This window comes from Xenopus tropicalis, chromosome 2 (assembly GCF_000004195.4).
Source record: "Xenopus tropicalis strain Nigerian chromosome 2, UCB_Xtro_10.0, whole genome shotgun sequence".
Lineage (NCBI taxonomy): Eukaryota > Metazoa > Chordata > Amphibia > Anura > Pipidae > Xenopus > Xenopus tropicalis.
In genome coordinates, this window is record NC_030678.2 from 172,473,854 (window position 1) to 172,494,521 (window position 20,668).

At 44.1% G+C, this 20,668-nt stretch overlaps 1 protein-coding gene across 2 annotated transcripts in view; it reads left to right on the top strand.

The window, feature by feature from the left end:
* gdpd5 (glycerophosphodiester phosphodiesterase domain containing 5) overlaps positions 1 to 19,675 on the top strand; it is a 119,635-nt gene extending 99,960 nt beyond the window's left edge. Inside the window, 4 exon segments of one of the 2 annotated variants that reach the window (NM_001127121.1) lie at positions 5,283 to 5,395; positions 13,604 to 17,312; positions 17,344 to 19,406; positions 19,467 to 19,675. In NM_001127121.1, coding sequence (NP_001120593.1) covers positions 5,283 to 5,395; positions 13,604 to 13,722 — 232 coding nt within the window. In that variant the 3' untranslated portion in view covers positions 13,723 to 17,312; positions 17,344 to 19,406; positions 19,467 to 19,675. 2 annotated transcript variants of the gene reach the window in all.
* The last annotated feature ends 993 nt before the right edge of the window (positions 19,676 to 20,668 follow it).

Consider the following 20,668-nt stretch of genomic DNA (forward strand, 5'->3'; position numbering starts at 1 on the left):
TTCTGGAACCTGCAATAAGTTTGCTCCATTGGGACCGTATTCGTATAGTTGCTATAGTTACAGAACCGAAGCCTCAGCTTTTTAATGTGACACAAGCAGGTTTGGACCGACCCGGCTCTTTATTAGGACAGAGCTGCGCTGGGTGGAAGGTCCGGGTTGGCTCGGACTGATTGTGCCAGTAATGATCCCCTGACCCGTTGCTATGGGGGGGAACCATAGGCAGGGCAGGAGGTTTCCATCTTCTCATCAGGTTTCAGTGCAGGTGGCCGATCTGCCATTTTGTCCCTACACAGGCTGCCGCTATTGGAGGTTCTTTCTGGTTCTCTGACCCCCATTCCGGAGTTCTGATAACCAGACTAACAAATGGGATGGTGATGCCCCCCCCACTTACAGTTTATTGCAAGGTCAATTAGTAATTCTCGTTAATACCACACATACATATGGGCTTGGCCAAAGCTCTGAGCAGCATCCTGTGTGTATAAATGCAAGGGGCCCCAGGGCCCTCACAGTGACCGCCCATATAAGCTTAAATATTGACATTTACTAATGTGTTGGGCAGCACTGCTCCATGTTTGCCTGTAGTACCTACTGGGCTGCCTGGGGCCCACCGGCCTGCCACCATCTCCTGCCCATTATCCAATTTCCCTGCCACACAGACTGGCCCAGGGTTGGACTGGGGCGTTAAGGGCCCACCGGGACTGCCCCTTCTGTGGCCCCCACACCCCCCAGGGGCCCTGATGCTCACTCAACCCCCCCCCCCAAGTATGCATACATTATACTTATATTCGGCACAATCGGAGGAGGGCGATCAGCCAGTGGGGATGGGGTCTGGGTCGGTGGGGCCCACCAGGCTTTTTCCCAGTGCCCCGCCAGCCCAGTCCGACCAACCTTATTGGACAGGACCCACCAGTATTTTTCCCGGTGCCCCGCCAGCCCAGTCCGACCAACCTTATTGGACAGGACCCACCGGTATTTTTCCCGGTGCCCCGCCAGCCCAGTCCGACCAACCTTATTGGACAGGACCCACCAGGCTTTTTCCCAGTGCCCCGCCAGCCCAGTCCGACCAACCTTATTGGACAGGACCCACCAGTATTTTTCCCGGTGCCCCGCCAGCCCAGTCCAACCAACCTAATTGGACAGGACCCACCAGGCTTTTTCCCGGTGCCCCGCTAGCCTAGTCCGACCAACCTTATTGGACAGGACCCACCAGGATTTTTCCTAATACCCAGTGAGCCTGTCCAAGGGGCTTATTTATTATGTTGCGTAAAGACAAAAGCTCCAGATTTTACACCGTTATTTTACGTAAATTACGCCGATTTTACACCAGCAAAGCCTGGCGATATGGGGCCAATTTTGTCACCGTTTTTTACTCAGCATAATAAATAGGCCCCTAAGTCTTCTCTTGGTCAAGTCAAGTTACAGGTCTAATGCCAGTTGTACTTCTGTAAAGCTTTCTGTTATTTAGATTTCCTATACGTTCCAGCTTTATTTATTGTACATGGGGGGGGGGGGGAGGCTTCCATCACAGGAGGCTTCCATCACAGGAGGCTTCCATCACAGGAATCCCAACCTGAGGCCCCTAAAGAGTAACGTATAAAAGCAGCAGGTCTAGTAACCCATAGCAACCAGTCTGATGTTTGCTTTCAAACACGTGGCCAGTAAATGTGACCAGCTATGGGTTATTAGACCTGGGGCAGGCTTTGTGGATTTGATCACATGACCCCTCATTGCCAAACATCTGGAGTGGGTAATTATCTCTGCCCACGTTAAAGACAGGAAGGTATGGATAGCGATTTCTGCCTGCCTTACCTGCTGTTTGAACCACTGGGAAATGTTGCCCATAAGTCTATTTTTTTCTTCTGATACCACTAATGGGTCGTACATTATCATTGCATGTACTTGTTATTTATCTGCCCAGTGAAGTAGCTAAATAGTGACATCTGCTGGCCAGAAAAGTTACTGCAGGGCTAGTAGTCTACCTGCTATTCTGCCTTCCCTTTACTCCTGTTACGTTGGATCCCAGCAGAACCAATAGAAAAGCTTGCATATCACATGGATGAAATTTGCTCATTGGATGTTGGGTCTGAATTCTCCAGAAGCCCCTCGTTCCTCCCCCCCCCCCCTCCATGGGTTGTTGGATTGAATAAAGTAATGTACTACTTGGTGGGTTAAGCCAAGTTCTAAGGCCATTATTGACCATTTTGGCCTTTGGGTTCTGCTGTGAGTAGGAAAGGAGACACATTTAATCATGGAGGTGCTGCCACGCGGGTGTGAGCAAAAGAAAATACTGCTTTGCTTTAGAATAAGTCCAATCAGCTGGGGCACCCCAAGGAACTGCTATTGGGGTCCCAGAGTGAGCCCCGCCCTGCCCTCTGTATGTAACACTCAGGTTATTTCTGCCCCTCCTGTCATGGTTCTGGTTTCCCAGTTGAAATACCAGTCGATCCCAGTAACAATACAGGGGGCATGTTTGCAGACACACATTGGGGCAAATCTTGGTGCAGAATCAAGGGGGAGGAACGCCAAGGAAACATTGAATAAAACACAACAGTGAAGACCAACTGCCAAGCCGCTTAGTCCGTAGGTTGCCCAAGGTTCCCTGTAGGCTAGACGCCGGCGCTCTGGGTTTGCGTAGGGCCGAGGGGCTCAATGTGATGACTTTTACTAACTTCTCTGCATTTCTGACTTTACATGGATTGCTCTGACCTCTCTGCATGTCCCTCCTTTTCTCCCTCTTTGCTGCATGGTGGCATCTCACAGCTATCATTTGATCAGGTAATTCTGTTGACTAACCCCTTCCTCCGCTCTTCCCTTGTCTGTCCCCCTCTTCCTCTCGATCTCAGAGTTCTGTTCCAGTTATTGCTGGAAATCTCACTGGGGCTCATTTATCAACACTGGGCAAATTTGCCCATGGGCAGTAACCTATGGCAACCAGTCAAATTGTTGCATTCATTGTTCTACCTGCAGCTGGCTGAAAAAAGCCAATCACTGATTGGTTGCTATGCGTTACTGCCCATGGGCAAATTTGCCCAGTGTTGATAAATGAGCCCCACTGTGTCTGTCTTTGTACCTTAGTGGCCTGGGGCAATAACAGCTTGGTCTGCCCCAGTAGGTAGGGCTATACAACCGATGTGGGGGTAGGACTGCTTCAATCCCAGTGCCCATAGTTATTATTCCTGGGGGGCCCTGTAAATATTGGCCCCTGCTTGTCTATAGGCAGCTTTTACCTTTCCCATGTAGACCTTTGTGATGGAGACGGAACCACTAGTACAGATGTAAAGGACTCATGGGGTTCCTTAAGCCTGAGCCTCATTGGGTCCAACCGTGCAGCCATTAACCCCTTGGGAACTGGGTGTGCTGGAATACAAGTCTATGTAAGGTTTTGGGATGTATTAAAGGATAAGTAAGCCTATAACATTGATGAGTGTTCTAGTCTAAGCACTTTTGCAATTTACATTCATTATGTATTTTTTTTTTTTTTTTTAATTCCAAGATAATAAGGGCTTTTCTTAATATGAAGGCATTTGGGTACAACAGCACCACCTGCTGGTCACTTTTTGGACAGGATGTAGTCGAGGAATTTGTCAGGAGAGACACAGAGGGCTGATCTGAGGTTCTTCTTGTTGACTAGGACTGTAACCCCCAGCTTTGTACAACGTATGACCAGGTTTGTGGTCGGGTTACAGTTCAACAACATCTGGGGACCCAAGGTTAAGGAGAAGGTCTGGATGGAACATTAGCTGCTTGCCTTCATGGTTCCTTCTGGGTCACTGCTGCTCCGGCTGTCTGTGTCCTGTCCATAGAGCCATGTCTGTCTGGGGCAATTGGGGGTGGGCAGAAGGGGCTTTTGTTCTGGGGCCCAGCATACAGGGGGAGTGGATGTACATTCAAACATCATGTTGTGTAGCACTTAGAGATATTTAGCTGGTTGGACATCTTTCTTTCTTTCTTCAACACCAGCCCAGCCCCTACCTTTCAACCGGGGGCCATATTTAGTATTTAGAGGGGGGCAGAGGAGCCCCCAGTCCCCAGCAAAACTAAAAATAAGTAATTTCCAGAAATGTTTAACATTCACCTCAGATCCCAGGTCTGAAGACTTAATCAGCACCTACAAACCTTCTGGCTCTCGTGGGCGCTATCGAGCTTGTGAGTGGGTGCCGGGAGTTGGGGCTCAGTAATGGCAAAGCCCCCCCCCCCCATAGTGTTAATCCCGTCCCATTGGCTCTGCTGTAGCCATACTCCCTGCACATTGATACATTACCTGTATAGTCCCCAAGAGAAAATAATACATTTATTTATTTTTATGGCAATATCATTGCACAGAATTACCTTCCTACTATCCAGAAACTCCCCAAATACAGAAATGCCAGTAATTTCCAAAGAACCCTGTTCTTGTTTCTTGACTAATTTCCCTTTTCTCTGTAATAATATAAAATATAATGGTATATACTTGGGGGTAACTAAGCTGCAGGAATCCATGTTGGGGGCGGAGCCATTGCGTTGGGGTTCTGTGTAGCACTATGCAAAGAATGGATCCGGTCACTGTACCCCAAAGCCATTTCTCAGCTGCCCACGCTGCAAGGCCCTATGGGTATGAGGGGGCAAATATAACCCATATGCTGCTGGGAAGGAGACAACGTCAAATAATGATTTTCCTTCTTCAACATGTGCTCCCTAACTTTATATCATGTGGGCGGGGCTTCTTTTTTTTTTTTTAAATTTAGGAAAGCTCCACCCAAACATAACTTAAATTTTTTTAAAAATACGCAGCCTTTTCATGATGTTTAATGTAATAATCTGGTTTGGAACAGTTCCCTAAGCCCCGCCCCTGTTCTCAAAGCCCCACCCCCTGTCCCCCTGCTGATTGGCTGACTACTTTGTGACTCAAATAAAATGTAACAGTAGCCACCTGCCCTCAGCCTTCAGCCTGCCTCCTCCCAATCCCACAATCCCCTGCTGCACACGTGATGCCAATAAGGAAAGGAACATCCCAGTGCAATGCATTGTGGGTTATGTAGTTCCTGCAGGCTGTCTGTAAGCTGTGGGGAAGTTGTTACAATCTGTAACATCAGTGGTTTAGTCCCTCCTCCCCTGCCAGGATTTCAAATGATGCAGAAAGAGTAGAACAGTTTTGCAGCTGGATTTCAGCATATAAACATGGGATTTATTCCTACTGTTTGAAGGAACAGATTACAGGGATAGGGGTATTAGGGGTTTCTGTGTATATTATGTAAGGGAAACTTCCATGAATGGAGGGATATTGATGCCGTGTCCCGTTCCAGGTGGAGACTCGGAAGCATCCGCACGTATAACCCCGAGCAAATCATGCTGAGCGCCGCCGTACGCAGGACCAGCCGGGACGTCCGGATCATGAAGGAAAAACTCATCTTTGCAGGTACAGATACGGCTTCCTACACTCGCATTGGGGCGCCGGCGCTTAGCGTAACCACTTACGGGGCCTATTCATTCAAGTACGAGTTCGAATCCCGAAATGGGAAAAATTCGAATTGAATACGATAATTTCTGATGATCGCAAATATCACGAAAATGCTTACGAAAAAATCGTATTAGTCATTATAATAACGTATTGGCGTTCTGAAAGCCATGACATTTTCGTATCTGAACGATCGTAAATGGCGGGAAACCCTTTCGAATCATGAAATCCGATAATTTCTGATGTTTGGAAAAGTGATGAAAATTCCATTCCTTTGAATATGAAAATTTCGTACTTACGATCCCAAATTTTTGTTTCGAAATGATCGTTTTACGATCGTTCGGATACGAAATTTTCATGACTTTCATGAGAAATTATTGGATTTCATGATTCGAAAATGCGCAATGGAAAATCTCTTCATCCCACTGATTTTTTACAAATTCAGCAGTTAAAAAAAAACCAAAAAAAAACCCCATGTTTTTTCAAGATTTTTTTTAAAAAAAAATGCTTAATATTGAACATTCAAGTTCAGAAAACCCAGATTTGAAAAATTTGAGGTCACATTTTTTTCTCCAGATGCTGAAAAATGCAGTCTATGCAGAGATAAAAGGACGGGATTATAGAGAGGTCTGGGGACAGTCGCTGCCTTCTCTTGTTTTATCGCTAGATGGCGCAATACAAAAACAGAAGCATCAAATGCCTCGGCTTTAGTGATGAGCAGATTTTGGATTTCATGGATTTGCAGTGAATTTCCGCATTTTGCCATTGTTTTGCGAAAAATGGGCGCAGAAAAATTCATCAAAAAAAAGTTGCGGTTACATGAAATTGGGTGTGGCAAAATAGGCGCGACAAATGTGTTTCGCTATTTTTCATCATTTTGCAAATTTTCCTGTCGTTTTGCAAATTTTCCTGCGAATTTTTCACTCATCACTAGTCGCCTTCCAATAAAGATCTTCCTTGTGTCCCTGCTAATTTGTTTATCTTGCTTTATATCAATAGATTTCTATTAATGCTGGAGAATTTGTTACGCGGCCTAGGGATAAACTGCAAATATTTGGTAAAAACATTTTTAAAATTTAGAAATATCGAGGAATGTTCATTTGTTACATTTACAAAAAAAAATGAGAATTTTGCTTTTAGAAATCATAGATATGAAAATCCCGGATTCTGTTCAGGATTCGGGGCGAATCCAGGCCTTTTTTTTTTTTTTGAAGGATTCGGTTTCGGTTTCGGTTTTCGGTTCGAATCTAATGCTAATTAGAATTCCGAAAGGGTTTGAAGCGATTTGAAGTAGTATCGTCGGTTTAGGTACTGGCCAATTATATTATATATTATATAAAATATATATTAGAGACAAAATGAGCGACTTGTTGCTGGAACTTTCCAAAAATCGCAGCGACTCATCTCCCGGTGGAACGTTAAGGGGCTGATTAATCAACAATTGCACTATACGCATGAAACTAGTTCAACTAGTTCAAATGTTCAATATTTTATTAAGCGCAAACATTTTTAAAACTTGAATGTGAAACTTTTCTAATTTTTAGAATTTTTTTTTAAGAGTTTGTAGATCCGGTAAAAATGAAGGTCAGAATCAAATTTGATGAATTGAAGTTTTTCCTTTTAGTTTTTTTTTATCACATTTTTATATTCAAATTTTTGAATAAATAAGCAAACATTTGAGTTCTGTAAAATTTCGTGTTTATTTGAATTTTGAAAAAAACGAACATTGACAAATTTGAATAATCTAATAATCATTTGAATTATGGTTTAAAAACAGATATTTTTGATATGTAGTGAAAAAAACCCATTACAAACTGTAAAACTTCGGAAACTGAGAGTCAGTGGGAGCTGCCCTAGGCAACACTTTTAACCTTTTCGTTAGTTTTGCGTTTTTTAATCTTTTTTGAGCTTTGTGACCCATAAAAAAATGAGGTATTTATTTTTTACAGCTTTATTCACTCATGTTTATTTTTTCTGATTTTTTGATAAATAAGGTAACGTTAGCGTTTTTTTTTTTCTTTCAATTATTAGATTATTCAAATTAGAAAAAAATATTTTGAAAAATTCACCCAAATTTTGATAAATAAACCTCCAGAAGTCTGAACTAGTGATGAGCGAATCTTTTCCATTTCACCTTGCCGTAAAATTTGCGAAATGACGAGAAAATTTGGGAAATGGCAAAAAAAATAGTGAAACATCTTTTTCTTTGTTGTCGCCCCCGTCTTTTTCTTTGTTGTCGCTCGCGTCTTTTTCTTTGTTGTCGCTCGCGTCTTTTTCTTTGTTGTCGCCCCCGTCTTTTTCTTTGTTGTCGCTCGCGTCTTTTTCTTTGTTGTCGCCCCCGTCTTTTTCTTTGTTGTCGCCCCCGTCTTTTTCTTTGTTGTCGCTCGCGTCTTTTTCTTTGTTGTCGCTCGCGTCTTTTTCTTTGTTGACGCTCGCGTCTTTTTCTTTGTTGTCGCCCCCGTCTTTTTCTTTGTTGTCGCTCGCGTCTTTTTCTTTGTTGTCGCCCCCGTCTTTTTCTTTGTTGTCGCTCGCGTCTTTTTCTTTGTTGTCGCTCGCGTCTTTTTCTTTGTTGTCGCTCGCGTCTTTTTCTTTGTTGTCGCTCGCGTCTTTTTCTTTGTTGTCGCTCGCGTCTTTTTCTTTGTTGTCGCTCGCGTCTTTTTCTTTGTTGTCGCCCGCGTCTTTTTCTTTGTTGTCGCTCGCGTCTTTTTCTTTGTTGTCGCTCGCGTCTTTTTCTTTGTTGTCGCCCGCGTCTTTTTCTTTGTTGTCGCTCGCGTCTTTTTCTTTGTTGTCGCCCCCGTCTTTTTCTTTGTTGTCGCCCCCGTCTTTTCTTTGTTGTCGCCCCCGTCTTTTTCTTTGTTGTCGCCCCCGTCTTTTTCTTTGTTGTCGCCCCCGTCTTTTTCTTTGTTGTCGCCCCCGTCTTTTTCTTTGTTGTCGCTTGCGTCTTTTTCTTTGTTGTCGCCCCCGTCTTTTTCTTTGTCGCTCCCGTCTTTTTCTTTGTTGTCGCCCCCGTCTTTTTCTTTGTTGTCGCCCCCGTCTTTTTCTTTGTTGTCGCTCGCGTCTTTTTCTTTGTTGTCGCTCGCGTCTTTTTCTTTGTTGTCGCTCGCGTCTTTTTCTTTGTTGTCGCCCCCGTCTTTTTCTTTGTTGTCGCTCGCGTCTTTTTCTTTGTTGTCGCTCGCGTCTTTTTCTTTGTTGTCGCTCGCGTCTTTTTCTTTGTTGTCGCTCGCGTCTTTTTCTTTGTTGTCGCTCGCGTCTTTTTCTTTGTTGTCGCCCCCGTCTTTTTCTTTGTTGTCGCTCGCGTCTTTTTCTTTGTTGTCGCTCGCGTCTTTTTCTTTGTTGTCGCCCCCGTCTTTTCTTTGTTGTCGCTTGCGTCTTTTCTTTGTTGTCGCTTGCGTCTTTTTCTTTGTTGTCGCCCCCGTCTTTTTCTTTGTCGCTCCCGTCTTTTTCTTTGTTGTCGCCCCCGTCTTTTTCTTTGTTGTCGCCCCCGTCTTTTTCTTTGTTGTCGCTCGCGTCTTTTTCTTTGTTGTCGCCCCCGTCTTTTTCTTTGTTGTCGCCCCCGTCTTTTTCTTTGTTGTCGCTCGCGTCTTTTTCTTTGTTGTCGCTCGCGTCTTTTTCTTTGTTGACGCTCGCGTCTTTTTCTTTGTTGTCGCCCCCGTCTTTTTCTTTGTTGTCGCTCGCGTCTTTTTCTTTGTTGTCGCCCCCGTCTTTTTCTTTGTTGTCGCTCGCGTCTTTTTCTTTGTTGTCGCTCGCGTCTTTTTCTTTGTTGTCGCTCGCGTCTTTTTCTTTGTTGTCGCTCGCGTCTTTTTCTTTGTTGTCGCCCCCGTCTTTTTCTTTGTTTGTCGCTTGCGTCTTTTTCTTTGTTGTCGCTTGCGTCTTTTTCTTTGTTGTCGCCCCCGTCTTTTTCTTTGTCGCTCCCGTCTTTTTCTTTGTTGTCGCCCCGTCTTTTCTTTGTTGTCGCTCGCGTCTTTTTCTTTGTTGTCGCCCCCGTCTTTTCTTTGTTGTCGCCCCCGTCTTTTTCTTTGTTGTCGCTCGCGTCTTTTTCTTTGTTGTCGCTCGCGTCTTTTTCTTTGTTGACGCTCGCGTCTTTTTCTTTGTTGTCGCCCCCGTCTTTTTCTTTGTTGTCGCTCGCGTCTTTTTCTTTGTTGTCGCCCCCGTCTTTTTCTTTGTTGTCGCTCGCGTCTTTTTCTTTGTTGTCGCTCGCGTCTTTTTCTTTGTTGTCGCTCGCGTCTTTTTCTTTGTTGTCGCTCGCGTCTTTTTCTTTGTTGTCGCTCGCGTCTTTTTCTTTGTTGTCGCTCGCGTCTTTTTCTTTGTTGTCGCCCGCGTCTTTTTCTTTGTTGTCGCTCGCGTCTTTTTCTTTGTTGTCGCTCGCGTCTTTTTCTTTGTTGTCGCCCGCGTCTTTTTCTTTGTTGTCGCTCGCGTCTTTTTCTTTGTTGTCGCCCCCGTCTTTTTCTTTGTTGTCGCCCCCGTCTTTTTCTTTGTTGTCGCCCCCGTCTTTTTCTTTGTTGTCGCCCCCGTCTTTTTCTTTGTTGTCGCTTGCGTCTTTTTCTTTGTTGTCGCTTGCGTCTTTTTCTTTGTTGTCGCCCCCGTCTTTTTCTTTGTCGCTCCCGTCTTTTTCTTTGTTGTCGCCCCCGTCTTTTTCTTTGTTGTCGCCCCCGTCTTTTTCTTTGTTGTCGCTCGCGTCTTTTTCTTTGTTGTCGCTCGCGTCTTTTTCTTTGTTGTCGCTCGCGTCTTTTTCTTTGTTGTCGCTCGCGTCTTTTTCTTTGTTGTCGCTCGCGTCTTTTTCTTTGTTGTCGCTCGCGTCTTTTTCTTTGTTGTCGCTCGCGTCTTTTTCTTTGTTGTCGCTCGCGTCTTTTTCTTTGTTGTCGCCCCCGTCTTTTTCTTTGTTGTCGCTCGCGTCTTTTTCTTTGTTGTCGCTCGCGTCTTTTTCTTTGTTGTCGCTCGCGTCTTTTTCTTTGTTGTCGCTCGCGTCTTTTTCTTTGTTGTCGCTCGCGTCTTTTTCTTTGTTGTCGCTCGCGTCTTTTTCTTTGTTGTCGCTCGCGTCTTTTTCTTTGTTGTCGCCCCCGTCTTTTTCTTTGTTGTCGCTCGCGTCTTTTTCTTTGTTGTCGCTCGCGTCTTTTTCTTTGTTGTCGCTCGCGTCTTTTTCTTTGTTGTCGCCCCCGTCTTTTTCTTTGTTGTCGCTTGCGTCTTTTTCTTTGTTGTCGCCCCCGTCTTTTTCTTTGTTGTCGCCCCCGTCTTTTTCTTTGTCGCTCCCGTCTTTTTCTTTGTTGTCGCCCCCGTCTTTTTCTTTGTTGTCGCTCGCGTCTTTTTCTTTGTTGTTACCCGCGTCTTTTTCTTTGTTGTCGCCCGCGTCTTTTTCTTTGTTGTCGCTCGCGTCTTTTTCTTTGTTGTCGCCCGCGTCTTTTTCTTTGTTGTCGCTCGCGTCTTTTTCTTTGTTGTCGCCCCCGTCTTTTTCTTTGTTGTCGCCCCCGTCTTTTTCTTTGTTGTCGCCCCCGTCTTTTTCTTTGTTGTCGCTTGCGTCTTTTTCTTTGTTGTCGCTTGCGTCTTTTTCTTTGTTGTCGCCCCCGTCTTTTTCTTTGTCGCTCCCGTCTTTTTCTTTGTTGTCGCCCCCGTCTTTTTCTTTGTTGTCGCCCCCGTCTTTTTCTTTGTTGTCGCTCGCGTCTTTTTCTTTGTTGTCGCTCGCGTCTTTTCTTTGTTGTCGCTCGCGTCTTTTTCTTTGTTGTCGCCCCCGTCTTTTTCTTTGTTGTCGCTCGCGTCTTTTTCTTTGTTGTCGCTCGCGTCTTTTTCTTTGTTGTCGCTCGCGTCTTTTTCTTTGTTGTCGCTCGCGTCTTTTTCTTTGTTGTCGCTCGCGTCTTTTTCTTTGTTGTCGCCCCCGTCTTTTTCTTTGTTGTCGCTCGCGTCTTTTTCTTTGTTGTCGCTCGCGTCTTTTTCTTTGTTGTCGCCCCCGTCTTTTTCTTTGTTGTCGCCCCCGTCTTTTTCTTTGTTGTCGCTCGCGTCTTTTCTTTGTTGTCGCTCGCGTCTTTTTCTTTGTTGTCGCTCGCGTCTTTTTCTTTGTTGTCGCCCCCGTTTTTTCTTGTGTCGTCGGTCTTTCTTGTTGTCGCCCCCGTCTTTTTCTTTGTTGTCGCTCGCGTCTTTTTCTTTGTTGTCGCTCGCGTCTTTTTCTTTGTTGTCGCTCGCGTCTTTTCTTTGTTGTCGCTCGCGTCTTTTTCTTTGTTGTCGCTCGCGTCTTTTTCTTTGTTGTCGCTCGCGTCTTTTTCTTTGTTGTCGCTCGCGTCTTTTTCTTTGTTGTCGCCCCCGTCTTTTTCTTTGTTGTCGCTCGCGTCTTTTTCTTTGTTGTCGCCCCCGTCTTTTTCTTTGTTGTCGCCCCCGTCTTTTTCTTTGTTGTCGCTCGCGTCTTTTTCTTTGTTGTCGCTCGCGTCTTTTTCTTTGTTGACGCTCGCGTCTTTTTCTTTGTTGTCGCCCCCGTCTTTTTCTTTGTTGTCGCTCGCGTCTTTTTCTTTGTTGTCGCCCCCGTCTTTTCTTTTTGTTGTCGCTCGCGTCTTTTTCTTTGTTGTCGCTCGCGTCTTTTTCTTTGTTGTCGCTCGCGTCTTTTTCTTTGTTGTCGCTCGCGTCTTTTTCTTTGTTGTCGCTCGCGTCTTTTTCTTTGTTGTCGCTCGCGTCTTTTTCTTTGTTGTCGCTCGCGTCTTTTTCTTTGTTGTCGCCCGCGTCTTTTTCTTTGTTGTCGCTCGCGTCTTTTTCTTTGTTGTCGCCCGCGTCTTTTTCTTTGTTGTCGCCCGCGTCTTTTTCTTTGTTGTCGCTCGCGTCTTTTTCTTTGTTGTCGCCCGCGTCTTTTTCTTTGTTGTCGCTCGCGTCTTTTTCTTTGTTGTCGCCCCCGTCTTTTTCTTTGTTGTCGCCCCCGTCTTTTTCTTTGTTGTCGCCCCCGTCTTTTTCTTTGTTGTCGCCCCCGTCTTTTTCTTTGTTGTCGCTTGCGTCTTTTTCTTTGTTGTCGCCCCCGTCTTTTCTTTGTTGTCGCTCGCGTCTTTTTCTTTGTTGTCGCTCGCGTCTTTTTCTTTGTTGTCGCTCGCGTCTTTTTCTTTGTTGTCGCTCGCGTCTTTTTCTTTGTTGTCGCCCCCGTCTTTTTCTTTGTTGTCGCTCGCGTCTTTTTCTTTGTTGTCGCTCGCGTCTTTTTCTTTGTTGTCGCTCGCGTCTTTTTCTTTGTTGTCGCCCGCCGTCTTTTTCTTTGTTGTCGCTCGCGTCTTTTTCTTTGTTGTCGCCCCCGTCTTTTTCTTTGTTGTCGCTCGCGTCTTTTTCTTTGTTGTCGCTCGCGTCTTTTTCTTTGTTGTCGCCCCCGTCTTTTTCTTTGTTGTCGCCCCCGTCTTTTTCTTTGTTGTCGCTCGCGTCTTTTTCTTTGTTGTCGCTCGCGTCTTTTCTTTGTTGTCGCCCCGTCTTTTCTTTGTTGTCGCTCGCGTCTTTTTCTTTGTTGTCGCTCGCGTCTTTTTCTTTGTTGTCGCTCGCGTCTTTTTCTTTGTTGTCGCCCCCGTCTTTTTCTTTGTTGTCGCTCGCGTCTTTTTTCTTTTGTTGTCGCTCGCGTCTTTTTCTTTGTTGTCGCTCGCGTCTTTTTCTTTGTTGTCGCTCGCGTCTTTTTCTTTGTTTGTCGCTCGCGTCTTTTTCTTTGTTGTCGCTCGCGTCTTTTTCTTTGTTGTCGCCCGCGTCTTTTTCTTTGTTGTCGCTCGCGTCTTTTTCTTTGTTGTCGCCCGCGTCTTTTTCTTTGTTGTCGCTCGCGTCTTTTTCTTTGTTGTCGCTCGCGTCTTTTTCTTTGTTGTCGCTCGCGTCTTTTTCTTTGTTGTCGCTCGCGTCTTTTTCTTTGTTGTCGCCCGCGTCTTTTTCTTTGTTGTCGCCCCCGTCTTTTTCTTTGTTGTCGCTCGCGTCTTTTTCTTTGTTGTCGCTCGCGTCTTTTTCTTTGTTGTCGCTCGCGTCTTTTTCTTTGTTGTCGCTCGCGTCTTTTTCTTTGTTGTCGCCCGCGTCTTTTTCTTTGTTGTCGCCCGCGTCTTTTTCTTTGTTGCAAATTTTTGCAGAAGTTTCGCGAAACAATTGGCCAATGGCGAAATGGGGAAAGTCTGGACTGTTTGAAACTTCTAAATGTGACTTAATCTAAAAACAATGACTTTTAAACCATTTTTTTTTCTCCCTTTTCAGAGATAAACAGCAGCATGGACACCGCAGACGATCTCTCGCTATGTTCCGACAACCATTACGATGGCTTCTCCAACAGCGCCGTTACTCCTTCCACAGACGCCAAGCTGCACGCGAGCTAGGGACGGAGGGAAGGGGAAATAAACCTGAAATTCTCTCGGAAACATCTCTTTTTATAATGTGGAAACTCTCCCTGGGCCGATGTTTGTTTTTTTTTCTCCTTCCACGGCAGAGATTTTATGGGACTACTTTAATGCCAGGATATTTTGTTTATTTTTGCTATTATGGTCTTTTTTTTTGGTTGTATAATTGGAACTGTGACAATGTATATATGTAGAAAATCCTGTTTTGTGTGTGTGTTTTTGTGAGTAGAACGCAAGCGAGAAAATTCCCCTTGAGCGGAGGGAGAAGGACGATCACGTCTGATAAACGCAACTCTAAAGGTGGGCGTACGCGTAAAGATCTTCTCCCGATAGCCCCACCTATGGGTGGGGGCAATATTGGGGGAATTTAGGCTAATTCGGTCGTTTGGCCCTGGATCGAATTATAACAACTGGAAGAGGCGTAGTCGCTTCAGGGACCACATCAACGAGCCGATGCGGTCCCCAATCCCCAATCCAGATATCGGTTGGGCAGGCCAGTCATTGTTTCCCCTACACGGGCCGATAAGCTGCTGAATATGTCCAAGGGACCCATATCGGCAGCTACAATCGCCCCGTGTGTGGCCACCTTAAGGGAACTTCAGGCAGTGGATATTACAGTATTGTTGGTCGCTTCCCATTGACTATTGGTGGCACGAAAAGCTCTGAATTTGGTATGATTGTTCGGAAATGTACGGTTTGGTGATTCCCGGCAATAATCATGGCTGCTTTGAGTACTCAGGGTGCTTCCAGTTGCCTACTAACAACGTGCATTTGCATCAATGCCCGACCTGTTACAGAGTTAGTAATCTCGCTGCTAGATTTTCTATATTTAATCATTTAGGCAAAAATCGTATATTTATTTTGCATTCATATAACTATGTAGTTCAATAACTGCTACCCCAAGGGGGCACTAAGCATTGGGGGTATAGTCTAAAGCTCCACTGGGTTGGCTGATTGGAGTATATGCTCTGTGCTCCCCCAATGATATCTGTATTGTGATTGTTCCCCAGGAGAAGACTTGCCCATCTACCCTTTTGCTTGGCATGCCCCATGGCACCACCAATCGATGTCTGTGTAGTCTATGTTTGTGCAGAACCTGGTCAGAATGAAGGATAATAAAGGTGTAGCTGTCTGTTCCACCGGTGTGGGACACCCACAAAAATCAAAGTATATCCGGAGGCATTTGGAAAACAACAATAGCATGTCTTCCATCTGGAAACTGGGAATAGGCTCCCCCAGCCATGGTAGTCTTACCGGGTTTATTGGGAACCATTGGGTTTGCTAAATTAAATATATTTACAGAAAGATCCAGAAAGCACTTAATTAATTACACGGGAAAAATCTGGTTAAGATGTCTAAACACCCAATAAATCCTTTTCGTTTGCAGAATGCCCCCTAGTGGCTTAACATAAATCACTGTCCTTCACCCCAGGCCGGTGGGGGTCCCTCTATACAAGCAGTTGCCAAAAACCAGAATAGACCTGGGGGGGGGGTTGTACCATTGTTAAGGGGGGACCAATTGGGGGTTGAGCTTTCAGGTGAATATCATTCAGATGCCATAGACATTCTTGGAACTATATCTCCTTATTATATGGGGTATGTGGGGCCCTGGCTAAAGCCTGGACCTCCAAAGGGACTTGAACTGAAAATGTCTGGCAACTACTGCCCTACGGCCATTCTGCTGCCACCGGGACTTCTCTCAAACCAAGGTTTCATTGTTGCTAAAGCTGCTCCAAGCTTGGGCTCTCGGTTTGGGGATGAAACAACAATCTTATGTTGAATTGTAATTATCTGTGCTGAATGTATCTATCTATCCCAACATATCTATCTATATCTATCCCAACATATCTATCTATCCTATATGTTTACATGGGTTGGTCTGCTCACTAAGCACCACGGTTTTGAGAGTGCTAGTTTCATTAATGGGCCCGTGGTACTTGCTTTAGTTTGGTCATTTTGGTATAGTAAACCCTACGTAATGTGAAGATCAGGGACATGATTAGTTAGATACAAAACCACTGTAGGACATAGTGTGGGTTGCCCTTAGGCCCAGACTGGCAATCTGTCAATTCTGGCAAATGCCAAAGGGGCTGCTGTAAGATGTCACAGAGTCCCAGTCTGGACCTGGTTGCCCTGCAGTGTTTGTTGGTTAGTCCATGTAGTCTATAGGGCTTCAAACCCAACATGTGTGATTGCATCCCAAGGACAAACTCTGGTTGCAGTTTTTTCCCTTTATCGTGGACTAATTCGTTTTTTACTTCATTACATGGGGCTTTTTGCCATTATTATAAAAATGGGATATTTTTTTAAAACTCAAGTTGATTAAAACAAGGGCTGATGCGAGACTCAAAAACGATTTCATTTCAAACCTTGGGGTTGTGTCAGCAGAGCAAATATAACTGCGGTGCTATTCTGTTGCACCCCTATTAGCAGAAACTGACGACCTCATGTGGTGGGAAGCGGTACTGCGACTAAGAGTATTCAGTTTTGACTGCCGTAGCCATTGAGTGAGTTGGGCTCTAGAACCCCCAGTGTTGTCTCTGTAACTCCTCACTAAGGGTCTCCAACTGGTTTATTGTGTTTTGTGTTCTGTTTATATCCAGACCAACAATATTTCTTTCTGTAAAGAACAGTTGGCCAGTTCTGGTTATACGGGTAGCCTAGATAGTAATGGGTTTATTTATCAATTTTTGAGTTTTGAAATCAAGTTTGTTTTCTAAATCGAATAAACTCATATCGAATGCTCACCTATTTATTCAGTGTCGGACTGGCCCATCAGGATACCAGGAAAACTCCCGGTGGGCCCTCCTGCTCCTGACCATTTGGCCTGTTTGTTCCCATTCAGAAATAGGGAATGGCCATGAAAGAGGAGAAACAGATGGAAGAATAGATGCTAGCATGTAAATAAAACAGACTGGGAGAATAAAGAGGTTGGGTGAGGAAAGGAGGAAAAATAGTTTGGAGAGTGGGCCTATGGTCTAAGGTTTTCTGGTGGGCCCCTGGGGTCCCAGTCCGACACTGTATTTATTAATAAGGAAAACTTGTCAATAAAAAACTCTTAATACCTCAATTTTTTCCAGTTCACAAACTTGAAAAAGCTGGAAAAATTTGAGCTCGAAAAATATGGCTTGACTTCTATTGGCTTCTATAGAAACTCGCAAGCTTTTCGATGGCAAATTTGAGTCTTTTTGCACTTAATAAAATACCAGACATTCGAGTTTGCGAAACGTAATTCGAATTCCAGTTTTATTAGGGCAACTCAAACATTGATAAACTCCCCCAGACTGTTATGTTGTATACGTTAGGCATTTTAGAATGAAACCTGCCCTGTCTGTATCTTTAGGCTCTTTATCGTCACCCTGAAGATACTTCACCCTACCTAGTAAAGTCTACCTCACAGTGGTATAATGGTTGATATTAGTAGTATTACTAGTGTTGTACTAGCCAGTCCCACTTGTATCACAAGTATATAACCCAGTTTGAATGCCCTAATTGTATCCAGCTCCATAGACTCTTGGTTTGATCTTCTTTGATGCTGCTTTTGGCTGTTGGTTTGTTCCACCTTCTCTTGGCCCATTCATTCCCTACCATACTTGGCCCCCCATAGCCCTGTGACCACACATAGCTGGTTCCCCATTGTCTTGTGATGAATGTTCATGTCCCATTCAGTCTATGTAGGATATATTGGAGGGCAGTTGAAGAGCTACGGGTAAAGAATACCCACCACGGTACCTCGGCGCACTTCGGAAGCGGATAGCATTTCCTATGGTTGATGGGAAGGCCTAGAGCGGTCTTTATCTAGAAATGCAGATGAGTGACTTCCTAAGCCAACTTTCACATGTAGGAGGTCCCCACCACAAATTTACTCTATCACTTTTTCTGGAATATCTGCTAACCCTCCATGGCCTTCCTTATAACTGCATTGTCCACTTTTATCATAAACTTTTTTTTAACGTGGAAAAAAATGAAGGAATTGAGGTTTATCCTCAACCAATTGGCACTTCTTCCACAGTCCTGAAGTCATAATTGGCTAAATAATTTGACTGAGAATGGGCAGTTTTATCTGTAGTGGAGGAAGATCAACTGTAGAGGCAATTAGTGACTTCCCTCATAGACTGGATCCTTTCTGCTCATGAAATGAATCAATGGTTGTATGAAACCGTAATATAAAATTTAATTTGAAATGAAACCATTTTATACTAATGTATAAATTCAGTTATTATTTAACCAGTTTTAATACTAATTTTGGCTCAACCAACCCATTGTATTTTTTCAGGGAAACTTGATCTTTTTGGCCAGTGTAGTATCTGAAATAATGAGCAGCCCCTACAAATTGCTCTAGAAATAAATCCCTTCCCGTGCCTCTTGTATGTATCCAAAGCCTCAGATTGCTTTACAAAGTGGTTCACGTTGGCCAAGAGCCTTTGCCACAATTCCATGGCGGCTACTGATGAAGATTGCATATGTAGAACACATGTTGAAAAGATTCTGTAAACGATCTTAAACATTCTTGGAGCAGATCTGATGGAACTTTCCCATTGACACAAGTCGATCCCTATATTTCTGTACAAGAAATAAATGCTTGTCCACAACTCACCATAAGTCACAAGGAGGCCCAGGGGCACTGAGCCTTCAGCTAGGGGAGCAGAATTAAAAACCAGTTGAAGATAGGCAGGCGGGTTTTTTTAAATCGAATAAACTTGCATATCGAATGTTCACTTATTTATTACTATGGAAACCTTGTTTGAATAAAAAAAACCTCGAATATATAGAATTTTTCGTGTTTATGAGCTCAAAAAGCTCAAGTTTTAGAATATGGCTTGACTTAGCCTATGACCATTCCCATTGACTTCTATAGAAACTCACAAGCTTTTACATGGGGAATTTTTACATTCAAGTTTTCGGGATTTTTGCACTTAAACATTCGAGTTTCTTTGAACCCTAACTCGAATTAAAGTTTTTTAAGCTCAAAAAAACTCAAATCGAGAAAAAAAAAATCAAACTGGAGAACACAAAACGCGTAAGGCTGTCTATGTTGGTGGAACCAATAAACACATTTTGATTATACTTTCTGCCCATGGACTGCCCACTGACTGCCCATTGACTGCCTGCCTATCATTAAATGGTTTCTAATGTATCCCAGCTGATGTGGTGTCTATAGAGTATGTCCCTATAATGAAAAGATCTCGTTCAAGTAGAGGTGCTATTGATATCTTCTGGTGGCAAATTTTGGAGCATCTAGATTGACCTATTCATGTGATGTGCCTTTGCTTTAGGTTGATTGATTTTGTGGTATTTCTGGGACGCTTGGGTGTGTTTTGAAACCAACAATGGTTTACGGCTGGGTTGCCTTACTGCAATCATCCACCTTTTGGTTGAACAGAAAGTTCCAGGGTGCTAGGACTTGTAGATCAACAACAGACGGAGGACTTTAAGACTGACTAAATGCTACACTAACATACACTGATCAGTCAATGGAACTGCTGAACAGACAAGAAATCATCCTTTGGTGCCGAGTTTGCCCAGGCAGTTCATTGTCGATGATAGATACTCCACGGAGCAGCTTGTGGTTGGCAACCAGCTGAATGGGGTCCATGGGATCCTGGTTAGAAGTCTCTTTCCATTGATTCTCAGAGTAGATGTTGTGTGCGTATGTCTATGGGGTACAGAATGTCCATATGGGGTACAGAATGTCCATATGGGGTACAGAATGTCCATATGGGGTACAGAATGTCCATATGGGGTACAGAATGTCCATATGGGGTACAGAATGTCCATATGGGGTACAGAATGTCCTGTAGAACTGAGCTATGAATGGTCATCCCTCCCAAGCTGTATTCACAGTATTCATTCTTGTCTTGTTTAGTTGGGCTGTGTGAGAGGACGTGTACTTGTAACTGGATTTTATTTGGAAATAAATGAATTTCATATGTTTTGCTCCTGTCTCTGTTTATTCCATTATGTATTAGTGCCTCGATGTCAGTGGTGTAACTAGACATTTGCTAGATCAGAGATATCTTTTATGGGTCCCCCCCCCCCTCCACAGACCTTTTGGATGAATATATAGAAGCTATTCATTGTATCCTCATGGGAAACGCCAATGTACCGAGCACAAGTTATGTCTGTTGTCTATGGTTGAACCAGCAATCTCTAACACTGTAGCTAATTACCCCCTTGGAATCTGTAGCTTATAAACCTCCAGACCCCAAACTGTGAAATTAAGAAATACAGGTATGGGATCCCTTATCCGGAGAAGGCCATCTCCCATAGACTCCATTATAAGCAAATAATTCTAATTTCTAAAAATGATTCCCTTTTTCTCCATAATACGATGTGACTACCGATACGTCTTCCTGTATGAACAGAGGCGCAATAATTCCACATACAAATTCAGCACCACCATTCCAGGGGGCCGCACACCTCTTGACCCTGAAAGAAAGCACCAAAGCCGGTGAAAGTTATGGCATCAGTGCACAAGTGAAGAGTTAATTCCTCCTGCTCTAGTGGTTAGGGAGCTTTCTAATCCAATGTTTCCTGGAACAACAAGGAAGCTGAAGAAAATACCAGAAGATGCAGTAATGGAATACCATATTGCCTGTGTAGGTGGGTATTGAGAAGGCTTAATTCTGCCAGTACCCATCTATGTAAATATACAAGAGAATTAAATGAATGGCAAACAGAGAACGTTGGCGTGCCCGGTCTAACAAGCCTTCTACAAATACATTTCCACTATCTAATATATAAAGAGTTTGAGAGCTAAACAATGATAAAAAAGTGCTCAAGGTGCCAAATATGGGTTGTGATTGGCTATTTGGTAGCCCCTATAATAATAATATAAATTATTAATACATGGACTGGGGAGTCCTGTATATGCCCCTCCCTCCTCTTCCTATTGGTCAGCATTAAATTGGGAAGTCCCATACAA